Source organism: Schistocerca serialis, chromosome 9 (genome assembly GCF_023864345.2).
Source record: "Schistocerca serialis cubense isolate TAMUIC-IGC-003099 chromosome 9, iqSchSeri2.2, whole genome shotgun sequence".
NCBI lineage: Eukaryota > Metazoa > Arthropoda > Insecta > Orthoptera > Acrididae > Schistocerca > Schistocerca serialis.
Window position 1 is genome coordinate 16358908 of NC_064646.1, and position 25213 is coordinate 16384120.

A 25213-nucleotide genomic window follows, 5' to 3' on the forward strand; every position below is an offset into this window, starting at 1 on the left:
CTTGGTCGTATGCAGTCCTGATTGTGGCGCTCACCTGCACGGGTTGCGAATGGTCCTCGCCGATACCCCAGGAGCAACAGTGTCCCTAATTTGCTGGGAAGTGGCGGTGCGGTCCCCTACGGCACTGCGTAGGATCCTACGGTCTTGGCGTGCATCCGTGCGTCGCTGCTGTCCGGTCCCAGGTCGACGGGCATGTGCACCTTCCGCCGACCACTGGCGACAACATCGATGTACTGTGGAGACCTCACGCCCCATGTGTTGAGCAATTCTGCGGTACGTCCACCCGGCCTCCCGCATGCTTACTATACGCCCTCGCTCAAAGTCCGTCAACGGCACATACGGTTCACGTCCACGCTGTCGCGGCATGCTACCAGTGTTAAAGACTGCGATGGAGCTCCGTATGCCACGGCAAACTGGCTGACACTGACGGCGGCGGTGCACAAATGCTGCGCAGCTAGCGCCATTCGACGGCCAACACCGCGGTTCCTGGTGTGTCCGCTGTGCCGTGCGTGTGATCATTGCTTGTACAGCCCTCTCGCAGTGTCCGGAGCAAGTATGGTGGGTCTGACACACCGGTGTCAATGTGTTCTTTTTTCCATTTCCAGGAGAGTAGTTTGATGAAATTAACAGGAATCCTTCGATTAATATTACGAGAGGGAGACGTTGCAGATTATGGTGTTATAAAAGTTGATTTGCTGGAGAAATTAACACACAATAGAGTAAAAACACATTGCCTAATATTTGACAATGACGAGTATCAAAGTGGGAAAGGGAGAGTTCTTTCTTCCATGTAACAATGATCACATTAGGACAGAAAAAGAGAATTGCAATGTTTACAGGACCATCACCTTTCTCTCTCATACCGCGAAATTCATTGCAGGCTTTGCATCTAAACGTTTGGAAAGTAGCAGGGAAGCGGTGATCGAAAAATGTGTCAGGGTTCAAAGAAGTAAAAGTGATACAGGACGCCTCCGGATCGTTGAGACTCTAAAATAAGAACGGGTTTTAGAGATATACGTGGCACTGTGTGCTCCCTGAAAGCAAAAGTTTTTAACCATGCCAGTTATGCCAGATTCCTGGAAACAGAAAAAAATGGGGTAGATTTGAGAGAGTGAAGACGTATTAACAATCAGTATATGGAAAAAAAGTAAATTCCGACTGACTGTTAGAGGCACTGATAGGGTTGTAACTATGAGTGGGCTGAGATAAGGTTGCTGTATGACTCCTAAGCCAATCGATGCATATGGAGGACATTTTATGAGAGAGTTATTGGTAGAAGTTGGTGATTATAGAATAACAGGGAGAGTTACAAACAAAGTGAAACACGCAGATACTGCAATATTTACAGCCAAACTTGTAAAAACCTTACAGGAGCTGACAGAGAGGGTAGTTGATATTGATTGAGAATATGGTATAAAATTAATGTAAGGAATACAAAGGACATGGGAAATGTCAAAAAAATATGCCCCCGAACGTAAGAGTGAGACCAATCAACCTTCTTGAGAACGTTAAACGAGCCATGATACCTGAGAAGTCTGAAAGAAAGTGGTGCTTAACCTGGCAATGAATCCGACGTCGAATTTCCAGTGCCCAGTATGTATTCACAAAAAGACTGAGTAGGAAAAGTTGTAGTCGAGCAAAGTAAATAGGTGAAATGTTACATGTGAAATATGGCACTGTATGAGTCAATGATTTTGGAGAGATCTAAGATGTACTGTAGAAGGAGAGTAAAAATAAAATGGACAGACGGAATAATGAACCTAGAGATACATACACGAACTGGTGAGAGGAAACTTATTTCTACAAATATCTGTCACAGAAAATTAATTGAGTATGCGATGTTTTGGGTGGATATGCCATATTTTGAGATAAAAAAAATTTCTGCAGGTCTTTATAAAAGAAAAAATAAAGAAAACACAGAGAATAAGAAGAAAAGGGCTATTGATTAGTGGATCAAACATTAACAGAATATACAGAATGTAACGGATGTAAGTGTAGATATATCTGACGGTGGCTGAGGACAGTGTACTGAACAACATTACATCAATATCTACTTCATCTGGAGGCTAATAAAAATATGTACCAGGTGGAGCGCATTTTTTGGTTGGTTAGTACCCTCAGTTCAAGTGGCAAGAGCAAGCCATAATGCTTATTTTTCGCTTTGGCAGTACGTCAGGTGTTAAAGTGTGAAAGTGTCAACGCAAAACTGTTACTCTTCAGTGACAGGGGTAGTCCACTTAGTGGTGAAGTTGGGACCGAGCAGAAAACATCAAATAGTTAATTGTGCGTTGTGTCTGTGGGAAGTCTATTAAACGCAGAGAAAAAACAACCAACAAATTAAGATACTACATAAAAATATCTGCATTTATATCCATTAAACCCCATGTAGGAAGTACCACGAAGAAAGTGAAGATGTAGATCAATGGAAAAAAAAAAAGGAATTTTCGGTAGGTCACTGGTGTAAATAAAGCTGTGAAAGCTGTGAGGACAGGTCGTGAGTCGTGTTTGGGTACCTCAGTCTGTAGAGCACTTGCCTGTGAAAGGCAAAGGTCCCGAGTTCGAATCTCTGTCCAACACACAGTTTTAATGTGCCATCTGGAAATGTGTAAGAGACAGTGTTGGTTCAAATGGCTAGCACTTTGGGACTAAACATCTGAGGTCATCAGTCCCCTAGATCTTAGAACTACTTAAAGCTAACTAACCTAAGAATATCATACACATCCATGCCCGAAGCAGGATTTGAACCTGCGACCGTAGCGTTCGCGCGGTTCCAGACTGAAGCGCCTAGAACCGCTCGGCCACACCGGCCGGCATTTAACGTGTTCACGACAATTAGTATTGTATCAGACATTTAGTGTTTCTTAAAAGAAATTTATTTCGGAAAGAAAATTTTGTAAATGTACATTCTGTGGTAACACTACGAACTGCACAACATATTCTGTGTTTGAATTAGATCGATAAGTCGAAAAACATGACATGAATTGTTATGCCAATGTCCTAATTTTCCATCAAGGGAACTTCTGTTGGATGAATGCGTAGCTTAGTGGACATTTAATTATGTCAGAACATTCATTTGCGCTTTGTCTGCTTGTCATGTGGAAGAATTCTGCAGGACGGCGTTGAGTATGCCGCACGTTTCACAGCGACGTGCGAAGTGTTGCCTACAGGGCAGGGACTAGTAGTAGTAGTTGAGTGGAAGCAGGAGCAGCGGCTGCGCCGCTTTAGAGACGGAACTGGGGATGACGCTGTACTTCCCGGCGGCACCCGCCACCCCCGGCCCCACGGCCAGCTCCTGCGGGCTGCTCGAACTGACGCGGGTGCGGACCTTGTACCTGCACAGAGCAACAGTAAAAATGGGCGTTATTATACTCGAGATAGAAGGTGCAGTTAGTCACTGAGGAATGCCAACTCCCTCGTCAGTTTTTAGTAAACGTGAAATGAACAAGTTTATTTATATAGTACTGGAAAATCTACAGATCAGGTTCCCACAAAGAAAGGACTCGAGTGCGCAGTGTTACACCACTATTTAATAAAAACATACGCTACATGTCTGAAACATGGAAAACTGAATGGGATTCCGAAAATTTGAAGGGGGAAAATACATAGCTGAATTGTAGACACTATGCTGGTGATCGAAACATCGTAAATAATACCGTTTTGACTGTAAACATGAATATAAAATGGAAAATAAAAAACTTAACAAAGAAAATAACATTTCATGGAAAATAATTAATAAAATCAAACATTATTATTGAAGATAAAAAATGGTAATTTTGATGGTAGAACCAAAAATGGAATACATACTGCAAGAGACTATTCACGAAAATATCAGATGATACGAAATTTTTAACGAGTGCGTTTGAGTATACCTTATTAGAAGCAAAGAGAAAAATTTATATTAGAAAAGAAATTAATATGGAACCATTAGCTAAACTAAGAAACTGAAAAGGGGGGTGAACATCTGTACTTGGTACCCGGGCACAGATGTCCCCTTCAAGTGTGCCTCAAAAGAAAAACGGAGGGTATGGAGATTTGGGAAGCAATAGGTACAGGAAAACACTAAGTAGTATAGTAATTCCTTAAAAAATATTATAAAACAACAGATTACAACGAAGAATGATCTATAAAGTTTTTGCACAAAGTATGGACTAACAATTTTTCAAAGCAATTTGTTTATTTTATCAAACACATAATTATTTTGGAGGTTACAGATGACCTCATTCGTAAATTATAACTTTGAATCTGGTAACTATGTACATTTAAAGACGTTTCCTAAACATCCATTTGGAAGTTTGAATCTCAGAGTCATCGATTTAAGTACGATTAATTGTGCTACTTATGCAACTTCTCTGATTCTCTTCCTTACGAACCATACAGCAATCGAAATTAGGTAGGAAATTTTACATAGCAAAACGAGAAAAAGACTAGTATTCATAACAAAATTCGTTTTTAACTTTAACATTAGTCCTCTTGAGACAATTAATTGCTGTTAGAGCTATCGGTTTCATGTCAAATGCAGATTTCATTGCATTGTATCGCTATTTGGAGAGTAATAAGCTTTAGTTCTCTAAATTCATGTTAACATTAAAATAAAGGTCAAAAGGCTTCATATGTAAAATGCGTTCAAGATCAGGAAACTATTTTTAGCACATTCATTTACTCATTTAAACTGATTACATGAAGAAGTTCAGGTCCTCTGTTACACTGGATCTGGCTCTTACGCATCCAGAACGTCTTCACAAAAGTTTTCTTAAGAGTGATAATACTTATAATATTTTTGCGGATTTAAGTAGAAAGAATAGTCTGACGCATCTCTCCGTGCTTATCTCTCGGGCTAAAGTCTTTTCATCTCTTCGTAACTACTCTTAACCAATGCCCATTGCAACCTGTTTCCTGTAATTAGTCCCTGTTCTCTGTCTACAATTTTTATCCCACAAAATTTCCTTCATTAATAAACTACTCCTTGTTGATTCAGGATGTGTCCTGTCAGCCTATCCAGTCGTTTTTTCAGCTGTGCCATCAATTTCTTTTCTCCCAATGAGATTCATGTCTCCTTGTTGGTTAATCGATTTATCTACCTAATTCACAGCATTCTTCTGTAGCACCATAGTTGAAAAGTTTCTGTGCTCTTCTTGGTTGTACTGTTTATCATTTATTTCTCCCTTTCATATAAGGCTATACAACACACAAACACTTTCAAAAAAAATCCTTCCTGACATTGAAATTTGTATTACATGTTAACATATTTCGTTTTCTCAGAAAAGATTTTGTGGTTGGTGCCAGTATGCATGTATAGCCTGTTTACTCCTACCATCATTAGTTATTTTCATGGTCAAATGGCAAAAGGCGTCAGATACTTTTAATGACTGTCCGTAATTTGTTTCCTGATCAACACGTAATTTAATTCCATTGTATTCAACTAGCGTTGCTTAACTTTTGTTGATATTTGTCTGAAAATCTCATTTGAAGGCAATGTCCACTGCAACAACTGATGTTACAAGACCTTTGGCGTTACTCGCAGAATTACAGTTTCGTCTGCAATGTTTAAAAATTGTATTTCCTGTTTTTAGCTCCTTTTGCAAATTTCTCCTAGGATTTCGTTACCGATTCTTCCATATAGAGACTAACATGCAGGTATACTACAACCCTATCTCACTTTCTTCTCAAACGCTGAAGCTTTTTCTTCTCCTTCAACTTTTATAACTGCATCTGGTATCTGTACTAATTGGATACAACCTGTCACTCCCTGTTGTCATTCTTCATAACTTCAATATAATAAAGAATGTATTTCAAACAACATTCTGAAATTGTTTTTGTATGTCCATCCTTTTTACTGGAGATCTGGGGGACCACGGCCTTTCAGTACTGAAAGGACGGATGTAGGTGTCTCATTTTCATACAGTAAAATTATTTTCTAAATCAACGTCTGCAACAAATGTGAGTTTCCATTTAGTCGACTTATCTGCTACCATAAGTTGTGAAGCCAGTATTTCTTACGTGTTTCTACATTTCTACAGAACCGAAACTGTCACCTAGCAGCACCTGTGTTCTTTGGTATTGGGGTAATTATATTCTTGTTGAATTCTGAGTGTATTCATATATCGCATATACTATGTAGAATAGTTTTCACATGTTTGGTTCTCCCAAGAATCTTATAACTCTGAGGTAAATCGTCTGATTCGGGTCCTTGTTTCGATTTAAGTCTTGCAGTGCTCTGTTAAATTGCGCCTGCTCTATCTTATACCTCAAATTCATCTTCACCCACTTTCTTTTCCATTTCCATAATATTATTTTCAAGTTTCTTCCCTTTATGTAGACCTTCTTAAAACTTTCCCTTTTTGCTTGGCATTTTCTTGCCAATCGAGCTCTTGATACACTATTGTTTCTATTTTCCCAAATGTTCCTTTAGTTTCTTATACATGATATATCATTCACATATACATGCACGTACCAACAGCTCACAATTTTCCCTATAGTTACTACTCTAGTGAATTTTTCAATTTTCAGTCAATCTCACTTTTTAGACATCTGCATTCTCCTTTGGATACTTCATTTACTACATTTTTGTATTTTCTCCTATCATGAATGTAATATTTCGCCTACTATTCGAAGAGTTCTATGGGCTTCGCCTTTTTGATCTCAAGAAGCTCCCAATTCATCTTTCGGTGTATTTCTTTCAGACATTTCACTCAGTCCATGGCTAAGGTACCTCTTAAACCTGTGAGTAGCCTCTGGCTGTTTCAATTTCCTAGGTCTCACCTTCATTGTTCAAATTTTCAGCAATTCCCATACCTTTAATCAGCATTGTAAAACTAATAAATCAGGTCAGCCACTTATACTTCTTCATGTGTTTTATATTTCAATATGTAATTTCTAAATGACTGTCATACCTGCCAGTGTCTCAATAATTCCTACTCCTGCGCTTAACCTAAAGGACTTGTGTTGATAACTCCGTACTCAGCTGACCAGAAAACTTATTCATCCTGTCACTTCACTAATTCCTACTAGATCTAAAATGTTTATAACTCTATAAACTGTAGTATAAATGGTAGCAACGCAAATGAAACATGTTTTGAACCGTAATTTGTATGCATCTGTGGCTTTTTGAATAACAAGACTGATAATAAAGTAACAGCAATAATAATTCTGCTACTACTAGTACTACCGCTAATAATAATAAATGTAATAAAAAGAAAAATAGTTACAGTGAGTGGAAAAAAAGTGAAATATAATGACACAACGAGTATTAAGACAGAGAAACTTATATATATTCTTTTGGCTAGGGACTTCATGAATGAGAAAGATACAGTGGAAAAAGGGCATTTAGTTTTAAGGGAGTAAGGAGTGCTTTAAACATAGAACAGATATTAATGCGGCAATAGGTGACATAAAATCATTATACGAGTCGATAAACGTAACGGCACTAATAAAGGTCTTCGTGGAAATCACTGTCGCTTTTCATTTTCATGAACTACGCAACCTAAGTCGTTTCGGCCTCAGCCATTATAAGAAATCCATTTAAAACGACCTTTAAAAACCTGACCAAACAACGCCTGATAACGCAAATTCTCTAAAAGCAAAGTAATTATAAATTCATTCTTCTGTCATTGTATTTCTAAATCAGTACAAAAACAACAACCAACACACATAATACTTTTGTGTCATTTTTTGTTTACATATTGCCAATCTCGCGTCCTTGACAAATTTAAATCATTCTTTAAACTTAATTATTCTTTCGAAACTGACCATGAGTGAGAAATGTGGGAGCTGTTATAAGGTAGTGAGTAGAGGGATTTGTTGCCAATCTTGTAGGAAATATTTTCACTGGGGTATATGCAGTGGGGAGACTGTTGGGAGAACAGAAGAGGTTCTCTCCTGGAACTGCAGAGTATGCAGAAGGAACATTTTGGTTGGGGAACAGGAAAGGAGGAAGCAAGGAAGGAACACTTAAGGATCAAGGGAGATAGGGGGGGGGGGGGGGGGAGGACGGTGGCTGGGAACTGGCAGGTGGTAGGAGGATAGGAAGAAAGAGAATGCGATCTGACAATTTTATCATCAACACCAAAAACAGGTATCTGCCACTGCCAGAGTTAAGTGGAGAAGAGCCTCAGGCAGAAAGAGTAGCAGGAAATGTGCAGCACACTTCAACCGTGGCCAAGAAGCTTAGGAATGTACAAAGTCTTAGGAACAAGAAAGTGCCGCTGCTAGGTAGTAGCCATGGGCGAGGTGTAGGCCCTCAGTTACAGGAAAGTTTAGGGGCAGTGTACCAGGCCATCAGTATCTTCAAGCCAAATGCAGGGCTAAGTCTTGTGATAGAGGACCTAGGGTCTATATGTAAGGACTTTACAAAAGAGGAGCATGTAGTGATAGTGGTTGGGGTGGGAGACAGTTAGGACAGGGATGGGGCATATGACATAGATGGTTACCTGGGCAAGATAGCTTTCCTGACTCATGGCACCAACGTACACTTTGTTGAGCTGTTCTAGCGTCATGATCGATCACACCTTGATGGAACTGTGAGGTAAATCAATGTGAGATTAGGGATGGCTCTAAGGACAGCCAACTTTGCTCATTTTTCTCTGGTGCCCATCGAGACTATCAACAGATGGGGTTTCACTAGGCATGGCCTAAACCTAAACAGGACTGGGAAGGGAAGATTGGTACAGCTGATTGATGAAAGTACAGGGGGTGGGTCTCTGGCCATACATGGTCAAATACCTGTTGTCATAGGTAGGAAAAGAAGGTATTTTTTTGGAATAAATCCAGACAACCGGTTCCCCTGTCTAAAGAGTATCTCCAGCACTTTAAAAAATACTGAAACAATCACTCACAAAACAGATTTTAACACTTCAAATATCACATATACCAGATGTCACAAAGAAAAACATACCATTGGAAAGAGTAACATGAGGCATTTCACAGACTTAACAATCCTCCATCAAAACATACAGTCAATAAAAAATAAAATACAACTATTAGAAGTTGAGCTCCATTCTTTGAACTGCACAGTAGTTTCTATTACTGAGCACTGGTGTAGAGACACAGAAGTCCAAGTTGTAGTAATATCATTGTATGAAAAGGCAAACTCTTACTGCAGAACTACTTCAAGGGGTGGAGGATCATGCATTTATACAGGAAAGGAACACAGTTCAAATCAAGACATGACCTCAGTGCAGTAAGTGAAGACAAACACTTTGAAATATCAGCTATTGAATTAATGGGGCTTGATATCACCAAGAAATTAATCATTTTGTGCGTATATAGATCTCCCAGTGGTAGTGTGGTCACTTTTTTCAATCAGTTAACAGATGCTCTGGATAAAGTGTCAAGTACAAAGGTCAACATAATTCTGTGTGGGACATTAACATCAACACTAATATCATAAATGAATCCAACAGCACCTTCATAAACATCCTTCAAAGTTTTGGCATGTCACTATTGGTCAATAGTGCAACAAGGGTTACTACAACGACTGCATCAGTAACTGACCATGTGGCCACAAATATGGACTGGGAAAAATGTGATGTAGCTGTAAAAGGTCTCAGACTATCAGACCATCTCTGCCAAATAACAACAGTAAAATCAGGCATCAAATCATTCCATCTACTACAAGCCTACAAACGACATTTACCAGAAATCAGAATAAAAGATTTTTCAAAAGAACTAGAGAAACAAAGCTGGGATGAAGTGTATAAGGAAACCAATGGGAATATGAAATTTTCTAAACTCTCCACATTGTTTAAATTGCACTTTGGGAAAGCATTTCCAAAAGTATGCAAGTCTGTATCAATATCTCACAAAAACAGATGGATAACAACAGGTATAAAGAAGTCCTCCCAAACACTTTAACACCTGTTCCATGGAAAAGTTTCGCAATGATCCAGAATTCTTAAATTTCTGTCATAGATACAAAAAGATCTGTAGGAAGGTGCTGACTGCTGCAAAAAAGTCATTTAATGACAACATAATATATATTGCAGAGAATAAAAGCAAAGCAGTCAGGGATGTTATAGAAAGGAAACGGGGAGAAGCAATAAAACGCAGAATAACATACCGCTAAGGAAGGGGGATAAGGTAATAAATGATACACAACACTTAGTAAATTATGTAAACGAGCAAATTTCAAGTATTGCATAGAAGTTACAGCAAAAATTCCCCAAAACAAATATAGCACCTGTAAATAATGTTGCACTAAATACAATGTTACTTCCAACCACAGAGAATGAGGTCAATAAAACTGTTCAAAACCTAAAAAATAAAAAGTCGGTAGGCTTAGATGAAATACCAATGTGTGTACTGAAACAATGCATAGGGATTATACAAGGCCCCTTGAGAAATATAATAAATGAATGCTTCACATCAGGGACATTCCCAGAGTAGTTAAAAGAGCCAAGAATTGTACCTTTGCTTAAGAAATGTAATGCAGAAGACACAGAGAATTACCTTCCAATTTCCCTGCTGTCACCACTCTAAAAAATAAGAGAAGCAATTATGAAAGACCGATTAATGAATTTCCTGAATAAATACACTCTTAAGCAAATCACAGTTTGGTTTCCAAAGTGGCAAAAATACGGAGTCAGCCATAGCAGGATTCACAAAAGTTGTACTTGATGCTCTTGATTAAGATGAGTGTGTCGCAGGCATATTTTTGGATTTTTCTGACTTTTGATGTAGTTGACCAAAAGACCCTATTAAATAAATTAGAAGCATTAGGAATAAAAGGGGTAGCTCATACCTAACAGATAGGGTAAAAAGAGTAGATATAACACATACTTCAAATAGATCTAAACATTTAGTAAAACACTTATCGGAATCAAAATACATTAATATAGGGGTTCTGTGAGGTAGTATATTAGGACCAATACTATTCCTGATATACATCAATGACTTTACCAGTAGTGTTACTCATTGTGAAAAAATTCTCTTCACTGATGACAGCAATATTGTAGTCACTGAGAAAACAAGAGAATGTCTTGCCGAGAAAGCACATGAAACTCTCAAGGAAGTTTATGATTGGTCAATAAGCAACGAAGTGACATTGAACATAAAGAAAACTAATGCCATGAATTTGAGTTTGAAGAAGAAAAATGACAATGTTAAATTAAATGTAGATGGCAGCTCTGTAGACTGTGTAACAAATACAAAATTTTTAGGAATGAACATTAATTCTCAGTTGAAGTGGTGTGAACACACAAAGGTACTTGCAAACAGAATGTCATCAGCAGGTTATTCCCTTAGAATCCTATCATCAGTGTGTAACATGCAGTGTGTTTTAGTTCCATGTTATTCACATGTACACTCAATTCTTAGCTATGGTATTCTTTTTTGGGGAACAAATGCACAAAATATGAACACAATTTTCAAACTCCAGAAAAGAGCCATAAGAATAATAACCTAAGGTACTAGTCGAGCTCATTGTAAAGATATGTTCAAAACACTGGGGATTTAAACTCCTCCATGTGAATACATTTACCAGTCAGTTGACACATCAAAAATAACATTGGTAATTACTGCACAAACAGCTCTGTCCATGACCATGCAACAAGAGATAGACTCAACTTACATTTACCACGAAAAAATAAACATACAACTCAAAATAGAATTTTCTACCAAGGAATAAAACTGTAAAATAAATTACGAAAAGAGATTAAAGAAACTGCAAAAATACACATTTAAAAAGGCACCTAAAAAGTACCTGTTATCCAATACATTTTATACATTGAAGGATTACTTAGATAAAACAGAGTAGGGGTTTGATAAAAAAAATGCTATGCAAACAAATAGCAATAATAATAATGATTATAAAACATCGAACATTCCACATAACACATTCACTTAATGTTTTTTCCTTCTTTTTTCCTTTCTAGAAATACTTACTCCCAAGCTACTCGTAGCACAATACTAACACCTCTTCCTCTTTCTGAGATCAACATCCCACTCATTATGGAGGGATGCTGACTCAGTTTTTCAGGATAGCAAATGGGAAGTCGCAGTACAGAAAATGGCCCAGAGATCACCAGTGTCTGTATGTGTGTGTGTGTGTGTGTTTGTTTTTTGTTTGTTTGTGTGTGTGTGTGTGTGTGTGTGTGTGTGTGTGTGTGTGTGTGTGTGTGTGTGTGTGTGTGTGTGTGTGTGCGTGTGTGTGTGTGTGTAGTGAGTGAAGTGTTATGAAACAACGTGTGTATAGTGTGTGCAGTGACTGATAGTTAGATACGAGTGAATAGTGTGGCATTACATTATTTAATAAGTTATTTGTAAAAAAGTATTATATAACAGGAGTAAAGCTAATGATTGTCTCTAACTAGAAGTCTGTAAATATATGTGTATACGAATTAGCTTATTTTAAATTGATATAAACTTGTAAATACTTGGATATGTCCTATATCCTTGTAAAAAGAGATCTACAGATGAATAAAGCTACCACTACTACTACTGATATTTCGTCAGATCACACACAAACGCAGCATGGGCGTTAGTGTTGTTGTAGTAGAGAGAGTGAGTCTTTTAAAGTGTGGGATGTGATTAATTAATCCTGTTTAGTATGAGAGTATATCCCAAAGTCCGGCTCCAGCTGCCGAGAAAGAGTCAGAGAGGGCGGTCTGTGATTGCGTGACAGAAAGAATTTTACTTTTGTTAGTCTTTTTCGATATGAAGGTTAACATAGAAGGCAGATTTAAGGGTCTGTACATGCTAGTTAGACGTTAAATTAGAGTGTGTGGAAATCTTTGCATGTGTCTGTACTTAAGTGGGGTAACCGAGGTAGATGATGAATGATCGAAATGACATACATCACACGTATGAAGTACTCAAGCCTTCACCAGCTGCAAGCACTGTGAACTTTCATGCGTTACTTAGTTCATGTTACATGGATCATTTTTACGATAAGTTGAACTGATGCGCAACGAGTCATTTTACATTCACATCCCAAATTAATTTGTAAATACGGCTACATGCTGAAAACTTATTAGTTGTTTTCCATACACAGATGTAGTTTGGTAATTCCTACTCGCCACCTTATACACATTACACTACTAGAAATTCTTCTACAGAACAGGAGGAGATGTCAAGGAGAATCGTTTTCAGTTTGTTTTCATATTTCACTTTGATATCTGTCAGACATTTTACGTTACTGAGTGTTTATAAATAGTTAGAGTTTCAGTGCTGTGGAAACGTTTTTGTGTTAACTGAAATCTTAATGTGGAGTAATGAACGTCACTGTTCCTTCTCGTATGTAATTATGTGCATTATTGTTCCTTTTGAATTGCAGTGGATTATTTACAAGAAACTTCATGAGGGAAGAAATGTAATGTGAAGTGGTAGGCCGCGCGGGATTAGCCGAGCAGACTAGGGCGCTGCAGTCACGGACTGTGAAGCTGGTCCCGGCGGAGGTTCGAGTCCTCCTTCGGGCATGGGTGTGTGTGTTTGGCATTAGGATAATTTAGGTTAAGTAGTTTGTAAGCTTAGGGACTGATAACCTTGGCAGTTAAGTCCCATAAGATTTCACACACATTTGAACATTTTGAAGTGGTAGTCAGCATGCTTGTCTGCAGAGCAGATGTCTACAATAATAATAATAATGTCGTGTGACGAGGGACTCCCGTCGGGTAGACCGCTCGCCTGGTGCAAGTCTTTCGATTTGACGCCACTTCGGCGACTTGCGCGTCGGTGGGGGTGAAATGATGATGATTAGGACAACACAACACCCAGTCCCTGAGCGGAGAAAATCTCCGACCCAGCCGGGAATCGAACCCGGGCCCTTAGGATTGACAGCCTGTCGAGCTGACCACTCAGCTACCGGGGGCAGCCAGATGTCTACAAGACGATTGTGGGTGAGCACTATATATTATTGTTACAGTATATTTCTGAGCAATGAATACTTACTTTCCTCAACATGAGTAACCCCAGAACATTGTTCGATATGACATTACTGAATGAAAACATGCAAAATATGTCAACTTACTGATTTGCTCATCTCAAGGGTTACAATGATTCTAAGTGCTAATGGGGCTTAACTAAGTTGTTTTAGGAATTCTAAAAAGTGTTTTTTCCTGCTTAAATCGTCATTATTACGGCAACCTAAAATTTTTGAAGTTTCCACCCTATTTAGTATTTTCTCGCCATGTGTTACGCTTCCCATTGGTAACGTGAGAGAGCCCTTGCAAGACAACACTACTGAAAATGACATTTAAAAGTACTAGTGTTGTACAAGATTCTTTTTCGAGTCCAAAAGGAAGAGATCTTAATATCTATGTAGGACGTAGAGAGATGAGAATGTTTTCTTAGATGCAGCTGAGTATTCAGTTCAGTTAAGGTTTTCTACATGGCTATTTGCTATTGGCATGGAATTTATTTAGGAATAAGAATGGGAGGGATTCCAAAAATTTCTGACTAGTGAGTCGTAAATGATCAACAAACCCAACAAGGACCACTTGGGCTTTTTGTTAAAATGAGACTTAAGATTATATTATAATCCAGTTTGGGACTGCACATTGATCAATATTAACATTGTCGATACTTGTTCTCAGATTAGTTACTTTGGACCTAAGTATACTGACGGCAACTGGGACTGAGTGCTTCAAATTAACGCAATTACTGGAAATAGTCGCAAACATTTTGCTGATGCAGTGAGATGAGGTGATCGAAAAACAGTGAGCATTCCTTCCGGAAGCAGCAGAATAGCAGCTGTAAACATGGACACGGAAGGTATTACTGTATTTGCTGTATTTGTTGTATTTCAAGACGAGAACTACATTTGTTAGCCTAATTCCTGATACATGGTTCAGAAAACGCCGACGAGGCTGCTTTAGAGTCGTTCTTATACCAACGAGAATATAAATCTCTATAAAGTGCTCTCGCTGCGACGTAAATCGTGCGATAGTCTTAGCAACCCACACTTACACACGATGCGAATAATTTTAATTCAAGGTCGCAGGAGATTGCAGGAACAAAGCGGTTGTAAAATGTATTATTCACCTAGAGCCACCTTCAACTGTTCTACAAAGTCATCGATGCACTGAGCGAAGAAGATTGTCAAGTGACGTGGGATACGGCAGTTCGATGGTGTAGTACCATTGGAAATGAAGCACCTGATCTAGAAATTAATATGCACAGCATATGGATCTTGAACAACAGCCTTTTGTGCCACTCTTCGTGCCAAAAGTACTCAATTTCGCGAAGGAATGAATTGTATTTTCCCATACCCCCTCCAACAAACGCAAGTATCCCATTGGTCTACCGCACTATAGATTCTATATGTTCGTCTCATTTCATATGACATATTTGTGGGGCTCCTAAATATTCCAAATGGCGTGACATGCTCCAGATACACAGTGTGTCCCAGATATATCACTACAAACTTCGAGGTGTTGTGAACTGTGTCTTAAGAAGCAAATCGAGGAAAGGTATCCGTGTCCAGAAATGTCATCCGACGACGCTACAGGGCGTCGAAGTTATAGGCTGTGGCGCTTAACACTAGGCTACCGCTTCAGCAGCAAACGTGACGTTGTAAGATGACGGACCGTAGGTGGAAAGTCTCGCAACGTTGCTTGTTATTCAGTGATAGCGACTGATTGCCACGATCGCCAGTGGAGAAGACGGAGCTAGCTGCTATGCACAAAGGCATTGTCTTGTATGAATGCGATGCTGCGTTGCCCTGGTGGATGGTGGTTTCAGACATGAGTTTTCATCTGCAGTTTATTTTTATCCTGGAATCCTTTAAAAATTTCCAATGTTTTTCGGCAAACAGGAGAAAAATAAACCGCAGATGGCTACCCATGTCCAGAACCATCATCCACCAAGACAACAGATCGCAGCATTCATAGGAGGCGAGGCCTGTCTACGCATCAACTAGCTCCATTTTCTCCACTGGCGATAACAAACAACATCGGGAGGCATTCCGCCTACAGTCCCTCAACGTACAGAGTCACGTTTGCTGCCGAAGGGGTAGCCTAGTGGCAGGGGCCGCAGCCTATAACTTCGACGCTCTGTACCATCGTGGATGACGTTTGCAGATAGGCGTTCCTCTCCTCTATTTGCCCCTCAAGACAGCCTCTACAACCCCTCGAAATTTGTCGCAACATTTCTCGGACATTCTGCAGATCGTAATTGTGTAACTTTCTACTATTGCATCTTTTCTTGCTCTCATTGAATTTGGATAAGTGCAAGATAATGACTATAACTAAGTGAAAACTTTGCTCAAGCCTTGCTGCATCTCTTTATGATCTTTCAACGGCAGCATTTTCATGTCTGCAATGGATCTAATAGTACTGCTTTTGTGTTTACTGTGAACATTAGTTGTCCTATTACGATTCCCCGGGAAACGTCCGATGTTAATTTCCCTGCCGATGAACATGCGCTGTCGATTAAAAGTAATCGATTATGTTAAGTCAACAGTTCACAGAACCAAAAGCATATCCGTGAAGATTCTCTGCACGATTGTATATTCGCTAAAAACTTACACTATTTCTAGAAATTTAGGAAGCTGTGCTGTACCTCGTCGCTGGTATCTACTATTTACATGATATCGTGCGTGAATAAGGCAAGATTTATTTCTGACAAGCAGCTGCTCTAAAATCCGTGCCGTCACCATAAAAGAAGCTTGGAAATTGCATCTCGTCTGTTCTTGAGTCTCAGGTATTTAAGTACATGGGAATGTGTGTGATAGATAGTACTGCTATCGAATAGCTGAAGACTGTGGTGGGGTAGTGGAGAGGAGATGGCTGTAATAATTTAATAGTGGGTGGCTTCGTGGTCATTTTACATTTTGGTGCGACGAAACTTCCGATATTACATGAATACCGAGACCTTTTAGTTGGACAATGTTGTTAAGCAGGTGAAGTATCAGAGGCCATCGTCAAGTAAATATTTAGGACAAGGTAAAAACAATGGCGGTGCTCTCGTGTAGTATACAAAAGATACTTTTTATATTGTTGTCTTTTATCTTTGTTATTCGTCCCGCAGTATTGTCTGGGAAGCTACTTAGTGCAAGTCGCGATTACATAGGAAACTACACGAACGCTAAGCGCTGTAGTGCTAGGAAAGAGACAGTTATCCCCTCATACGTGTGCTATACTTAAAAGAGAAATGCCTTAGCTCTAAAGATTGAAAATCGAATACACGAGATCTGTCTGCTCTACCACGTATTAATTTTGCTTATCTTTAAAGCCTTGCATTCATGTGAAACTTGTCTGAAGATTACTGAAGCACAAGTTGGTGTCCAAGAAAGACAGTTATGACCATCAGATTCAGAAGGGTCAGAAATGTTCTACTAACAGGGGAAAAGTTGAAAACGTGCTTGAATCAGTGCATGTTAACACACGCAGAACTAAAAGAACCGTGTTTCACGAAACAGTTACTGTGTAGTCGAGCGTTTCAGTCCCATGCCAGTGGCACAGCTTCAGTAAAGTGATTAAAACAGAACGAAATGGAAGAGTTCGTGGAAATGATATTGATAATGTGATCACTATGGTATTAAATGGTGGATTACTACAGCGTGTACATATCGAAAATGATGTGGCTCGACCAAGTGTGCGTAGTGTCCATTCCGTGATGTTTTAATCATTTCACTGAAATTCCAAATTTGTACAGGGTCACCGAAAAGTCCTTTGATGTTTGAAAAGGCACTAATTGACGTAATGATGTAGTCACAGAGGTAAACAGTGACACTCATGTCTGAAATGACATGGGCTATTATTAACAGCAAAAACGAGTGTATAAATCGGCCAGCAAATGACGATGGACAGCCCGACGTCAGTGATGCCACATGAGAGCAGTATATAAAATGAACTGTAGTGAGATAGACAGATTATTCCTAGCCTGGCTGATAAACACCTGCTGGAAGCTCCGACTTTTTTGCAGGATGGCGCTCCACCCGATACTGGTACACGTGTGAAAGATCTATTGCACACATCGTTTGCTGGGGACCGCGTGGGGAGCCGCCACTGCCCTCATGCTTGGCCTCCCACAACTCCAGACCTCAAACGGTATGACTATCGGTAGTGGGGCTACCTGAAGTCGCAAGTCTATCGCGATAGTCCAATCTCAATAGTGTCGCTAAAAGACAATTTCCGACGGCAGTTTGCCGCAATATCTTTGACATATTGTTCAGTGTTGTTCACCACATATCCCTGGACTATAGGTGTTTTCGATGAATGGCGGCCAAAACGCTGGGAATTTGTCGGAAGGAAAATGGCCTTTCATAAAAATAAATTATTATGCTGCTTATTACTTTGTATGATATGAAGAAGTAGATCATTTTGTGCTCTTTGGTTTCGTTAAAATTTTATGTCATTCCTAGCACTGATGTGAATTTTTACTTCTCTAACTACATTATTCCGTGAAATGTTGAATTTTCAGATGTTAAAGGACTTTTGGGTTACCCTGTACTCCGATGGCGGATAAGGGGAGAAAGTACACAAACGCAGTAACTTCAATTTTCAGAAACGCGTTCTGAAACTTGCGCATGCGTTAATATATAGTTCTTCGACCAAATGTTCAATATTTTCTCAAATAATATATAATTTATATCTCTTATAAACCAGCTGGGTAGGATCGTTACACGGTATCGTTTCATCAGAAACATGCGCTGCTGTAGTCCATAGATTTGAAAGCCTTCGGATTTTACACACAACAGAGTTTTATAGCTAAATAACTTTGATGGGCTGCAGAATACACAAATCTCCATATTTAGATATAATTTTCATTTGGTTTCAACCGTTCGAAAGGGGCAGCAAGTCGGCGCAGTCTTAGGTGTGAAGTACGGGAGGCGGCGCCATAGCCACTACTTGCGGCAGTTAGTACCTGGAGCCGCTGCCAGCGCTGCCGTCGCCGTCGTCCCCGCCGCTGCCGCCTCCGGTGCCGCCTCCGCCGCCGCCCACGCCCGCTCCGGGGCCTACGATGGCCTCACCCACGGGGACGCCGGCGATGGCGGTGGCGACGGGCCGCGAGATGGCCAGCCCCCCGGGGCCCACCAGCGCCATGCCCTGGGGGCGGCTCGCCGCCACGCCGCCGATCCCAGCGATGCTCAGCCCCACGGGGCGAGCCTCCGCCACCGAAGAACCTGCAACCACGGGCGGCACTCTCAAGGGTGACACATTTCTGCCTTACCACACACACACACACACACACACACACACACACACACACACGTATATATACACTCCTGGAAATGGAAAAAAGAACACATTGACACCGATGTGTCAGACCCACCATACTTGCTCCGGACACTGCGAGAGGGCTGTACAAGCAATGATCACACGCACGGCACAGCGGACACACCAGGAACCGCGGTGTTGGCCGTCGAATGGCGCTAGCTGCGCAGCATTTGTGCACCGCCGCCGTCAGTGTCAGCCAGTTTGCCGTGGCATACGGAGCTCCATCGCAGTCTTTAACACTGGTAGCATGCCGCGACAGCGTGGACGTGAACCGTATGTGCAGTTGACGGACTTTGAGCGAGGGCGTATAGTGGGCATGCGGGAGGCCGGGTGGACGTACCGCCGAATTGCTCAACACGTGGGGCGTGAGGTCTCCACAGTACATCGATGTTGTCGCCAGTGGTCGGCGGAAGGTGCACGTGCCCGTCGACCTGGGACCGGACCGCAGCGACGCACGGATGCACGCCAAGACCGTAGGATCCTACGCAGTGCCGTAGGGGACCGCACCGCCACTTCCCAGCAAATTAGGGACACTGTTGCTCCTGGGGTATCGGCGAGGACCATTCGCAACCGTCTCCATGAAGCTGGGCTACGGTCCCGCACACCGTTAGGCCGTCTTCCGCTCACGCCCCAGCATCGTGCAGCCCGCCTCCAGTGGTGTCGCGACAGGCGTGAATGGAGGGACGAATGGAGACGTGTCGTCTTCAGCGATGAGAGTCGCTTCTGCCTTGGTGCCAATGATGGTCGTATGCGTGTTTGGCGCCGTGCAGGTGAGCGCCACAATCAGGACTGCATACGACCGAGGCACACAGGGCCAACACCCGGCATCATGGTGTGGGGAGCGATCTCCTACACTGGCCGTACACCACTGGTGATCGTCGAAGGGACACTGAATAGTGCACGGTACATCCAAACCGTCATCGAACCCATCGTTCTACCATTCCTAGACCGGCAAGGGAACTTGCTGTTCCAACAGGACAATGCACGTCCGAATGTATCCCGTGCCACCCAACGTGCTCTAGAAGGTGTAAGTCAACTACCCTGGCCAGCAAGATCTCCGGATCTGTGCCGCATGAGCATGTTTGGGACTGGATGAAGCGTCGTCTCACGCGGTCTGCACGTCCAGCACGAACGCTGGTCCAACTGAGGCGCCAGGTGGAAATGGCATGGCAAGCCGTTCCACAGTACTACATCCAGCATCTCTACGATCGTCTCCATGGGAGAATAGCAGCCTGCATTGCTGCGAAAGGTGGATATACACTGTACTAGTGCCGACATTGTGCATGCTCTGTTGCCTGTGTCTATGTGCCTGTGGTTCTGTCAGTGTGATCATGTGATGTATCTGACCCCAGGAATGTGTCAATAAAGTTTCCCCTTCCTGGGACAATGAATTCACGGTGTTTTTATTTCAATTTCCAGGAGTATATATATATATATATATATATATATATATATATACACAGTCATGCTCATAAATTAAGGATAACTGCAGAATGTGGTGCCACACAACGTGGCACTACTCAAAATTGGCGCTAATAGCATAGGCACATAGGGAACACACACGACACAGATCTGTAAGTACACGGTATTGGTGATAAGTGGAGAATACCGTCTCGAAACACATGTGCTACAAAACGCCACTGTTTCCTCCGGATGTACCCCGACATCAATATGATATGATCACCGTGCACGCGTACATAGGCCACACAACGGGTTGGCATACTCTGGATCAGGTGGTCGAGCAGCTGCTGGGGTATAGCCTCCCATTCTTGCACCAGTGCCTGTCGGAGCTCCTGAAGTCTCGTCGGGGTTTGAAGACGTGCAGCGATACGTCGACCGAGAGCATCCCAAATGTGCTCGATCGGGCTTAGGTCTGGAGAACAGGTAGGCCACTCCATTCGCCTGATATCTTCTGTTTCAAGGTACTCCTCCACGATGGCAGCTCAGTGGGGCCGTGCGTTATCATCCATCAGGGGGAAGGTGGGACCCACTGCACCTCTGACAAGGTAGACATACTGGTGCAAAATGATGTCCAGATAGACCTGACCTGTTACAGTTCTTCTGTCAAAGACATGCTGGGGTGTACGTGCACCAATCATAATCCCACTCCACACCATCAAATCAAGACCTCCATACAGGTCCCTTTCACGGAGATTAAGGGGTTGGTATCTTGTTCCTGGTTGCCAGACGAAAACCCGGCGTGAATCACTGTTCACACTATACCTGGAGTCGTCCGTGTACATAACCTGGGGCCACTGTTCCAATGACCATGTACTGTGTTCTTGACACCAGACTTTATGGGCTCTCCTGTGACCAGGGGTCATTGGAATGCACCTTGCAGGTCTCCAGACGAATAAACAATGTCTGTTCAGTCGTCTGTAGACTGTCTGTCTGGAGATAACTGTTCCAGTGGCTGCGGTAAGGTCCCGAGCAATGCTACCTGCAGTAATCCGTAGCTGTCTGCGGGCACTGATGGTGAGATATCGGTCTTCTTGTGGTGGTGTACACTGTGGACGTCCCGTACTGTAGCGCCTGGACACGTTTCCTGTCTCCTGGAATCGTTGCCATAACCTCGAGATAACACTTTGTGGCACACAGAGTTCCCATGCTACGACCTGCTGTGTTTGACCAGCCTCCAGTTGCCCTACTATTCTACCCCTCATAACATCATCAGTACGTGTTCTATGAGCCATTTGCAACACACAGTCACCATTAGCACGTTTCAGAACGTCTGCACACTTACTCGCTGCACCGTACCCTGACGTGCACCAACACACCTCTGAGTATGTGGACTGGTGCCAGCACCACCGTGCGACGACCGCAGGTCAAATGCACCACATGGTCATACCCCGAGGTGATTTAAACCCGCAAACCGCCCACCAGAGCGTTGTTTCACCATGTATCATCATATTGTAACAACGATAGATATTGAAAAACAACTTTCGCATGTATGGATGTAAGGTAGGGGTTCATGAAGGTAGATTAAAACTTCGAGCCGGACCTTTGCCTTTCGCTGACAAGTGGTCTACCGACTGAGGTACAAACGTAGTAGCCGGCCGCGGTGGCCGTGCGGTTCTAGGCACTTCAGTTCGGAACCGCGTGGCTGCTACGGTCGCAGGTTCGCATCCTGCCTCGGGCATGGATGTGTGTGATGTCCTTAGGTTAGGTTTTAGTAGTTCTAAGTTCTAGGGGACTGATGACCTCAGATGTTGAGTCCCATAGTGCTCAGAGCCATTTTGAACCAACATAGTACCTCGTCTCCTACCTTCCAAAGCTGAGGTGAAGATGTCAAGAGAGGTTGTCAGTTGTGCATGGGTAGCTCAGTTGGTAGAGCACTTACCCGTGAAAGGCAAAGGTCTTGAGTTTGAGTCTCGGTTCCGCACACAGTCTTAATCTGCCAGGAAGTTTCACATCAGCGCACCCTCCACTGCAGAATGAAAACTGGATCCTGGCATATGAGACGTTCTAAAACGTAAGAAAATATTATTTTCAACGAAAACTTAAGTTTTTTTAATGGACACCCTGTATTATTTCTTACACAATCAATAGCACGAAAAATCAGAAAAAGAATGGCGTTAGTTGCGTCGCAATACGTCAGTTACATACTGAGAAACTGCAGAGTGAAGCTGACGCTCGAAAGAAACGAAAAGCGCGGTTACTGCACATCCCTAGATGTAAAGTGTGAATCCCACGTTGCTCGTGATCGCGAGGCAATTGACTTACTAGAATGCAACAAAAGCTGCACTTACTGTTGCTTACACTGTTAGTAAGTGGAATCGAAACGATACATACATCCTGTCACAGAATTACGTACAACTACCATTTACCTCTCTGTTAGGTCTTGGTCTGCCATTAATTATGTGTACCCTGGCTGATGATATTGGGTTCTTCGTTACCGTTAAGTCCATTATACTACTGTAGTAAGATCAGTAAACCACGCAAAATCTTTCCTTATTTGCATTGTGTATGATTGGACATTTGTATTGTATCCGGTTCACTTATTAACGGTGTAAATAGCAGTAAGTACAGAATTTGTTGCATCGTAATACGTCAGTTACATCACCATTACGAGCAACGTGGGGTTCAAGCTTCCGTGTCGGGATGTGCAATAGTGGCGCATTTTGTTTATTTCAAGCGTCAACTTCGCTTTGCAATTTCTCGCAATGTAATTGAAGAATTTCGATACCATCAACGCCATTCTATTTGTGATTTTTCATTTTATTGATTGCGTAAAAAATAATATGGAGTGTCCATTTAAAAAGAACCTTAAATTTGTGTTAACAATAATATTTACTTACGTATTATAATGTGTCATATTATTTTCTTTCATGACCCTATGCCTTACACTCATACCTGTGAAAAACGTTTTCAGTATCTGTTGCTGTTCCAGAGATATTTGCCGTGCTGCTTCCATAGCCGTGCATAATTGCGTAAGTGTTGCCGCTGCACGATTTTGTGCACAAACCGACCTCTGAACTACAGCGCATAACTGTTAGGTGAGATTTATGTCGGGTGATCTGGGTGACCAAACCATTCGCTCTAACTGGCCATTATGTTCTCCAAACCAGTCGCCAATAACTGTGGCTTTGTGACATCCCATAAATGGCTGCAAATGGTTTCCAAGTAGCCGAACATAATAATTACCAGTCATTCATTTGGACCAGAGGACCCACTCCACTCCATGTAAACATAACCGTACCACAATAAAGCCACCAACAGCTAGCACAGTGCCTTGCTGACGACTTGGGTCCATGGCTTTGTAAAGTCTGCACTAAACTTGTACCCTATCATCAGCTCTTAGCTATTGGAAACTGATAAGGCCCCGGTTTTCCAGTCGTCTAGGGTTCATCCGACATGGTCACGAGCTCAGGAAAGGTACTGCAGGAAAAGTTGTGCTTTTAGCAAAGGCACTAGCGTCGATCATCTGTTGTCATACCCCATCAACGCGAGATTTTCCCGCATCGTCCTTGGTGGATATGTTCGTCGTACATCCGACATTGATTTCTGTGCTTATTTCACGCAGTGTTGCTTGTCTGTTAGAGCTCAAAACTCTAGATAAACATTGCTGTTCTCGGTCGTTAAGTGAAGGCCATTGGCCACTACGTTGCCGTGGTGAGAGGCATTGCCTGAAATGTGATACGAGGGCAGTTCAATAAGTAATGCAACACATTTTTTTTCTCGGCCAATTTTGGTTGAAAAAACCGGAAATTTCTTGTGGAATATTTTCAAACATTCCCGCTTCGTCTCGTATAGTTTCATTGACTTCCGACAGGTGGCAGCACTGTACGGAGCTGTTAAAATGGCGTCTGTAACGGATGTGCGTTGCAAACAACGGGCAGTGATCGAGTTTCTACTGGCGGAAAACCAGGGCATCTCAGATATTCATAGGCGCTTGCAGAATGTCTACGGTGATCTGGCAGTGGACAAAAGCACGGTGAGTCATTGGGCAAAGCGTGTGTCATCATCGCCGCAAGGTCAAGCAAGACTGTCTGATCTCCGGCGTGCGGGCCGGCCGTGCACAGCTGTGACTCCTGCAATGGCGGAGCGTGCGGACACACTCGTTCGAGATGATCGACGGATCACCATCAAACATTTCAGTGCTCAACTTGACATCTCTGTTGGTAGTGCTGTCACAATTGTTCACCAGTTGGGATATTCAAAGGTTTGTTCCCGCTGGGTCTCTCGTTGTCTAACCGAACACCATAAAGAGCAAAGGAGAACCATCTGTGCGGAATTGCTTGCTCGTCATGTGGCTGAGGGTGACAATTTCTTGTAAAAAATTGTTACAGGCGATGAAACATGGTTTCATCACTTCGAACCTGAAACAAAACGGCAATCAATGGAGTGGCGCCACACCCAGTCCCCTACCAAGAAAAAGTTTAAAGCCATACCCTCAGCCGGTAAAGTCATGGTTACAGTCTTCTGGGACACTGAAGGGGTTATTCTGTTCAATGTCCTTCCCCATGGTCAAACGATCAACTCTGAAGTGTATTGTGCTACTCTTCAGAAATTGAAGAAACGACTTCAGCGTGTTCGTAGGCACAAAAATCTGAACGAACTTC

The 25213-nt window shown here is 42.0% G+C and overlaps 1 protein-coding gene across 1 annotated transcript in view; it reads right to left on the bottom strand.

The window, feature by feature from the left end:
* Nucleotides 1-2850: 2850 nt before the first annotated feature.
* LOC126419878 (translation initiation factor IF-2-like) overlaps nt 2851-25213 on the bottom strand; it is a 128271-nt gene continuing 105908 nt past the window's right edge. Inside the window, exons 4-5 of the mRNA XM_050087128.1 lie at nt 18799-19057; nt 2851-3332 (exon numbers count right to left, since the gene is read on the bottom strand). Coding sequence (XP_049943085.1) covers nt 3176-3332; nt 18799-19057 — 416 coding nt within the window. The 3' untranslated portion in view covers nt 2851-3175. The remainder of the gene's footprint in view (nt 3333-18798; nt 19058-25213) is intronic.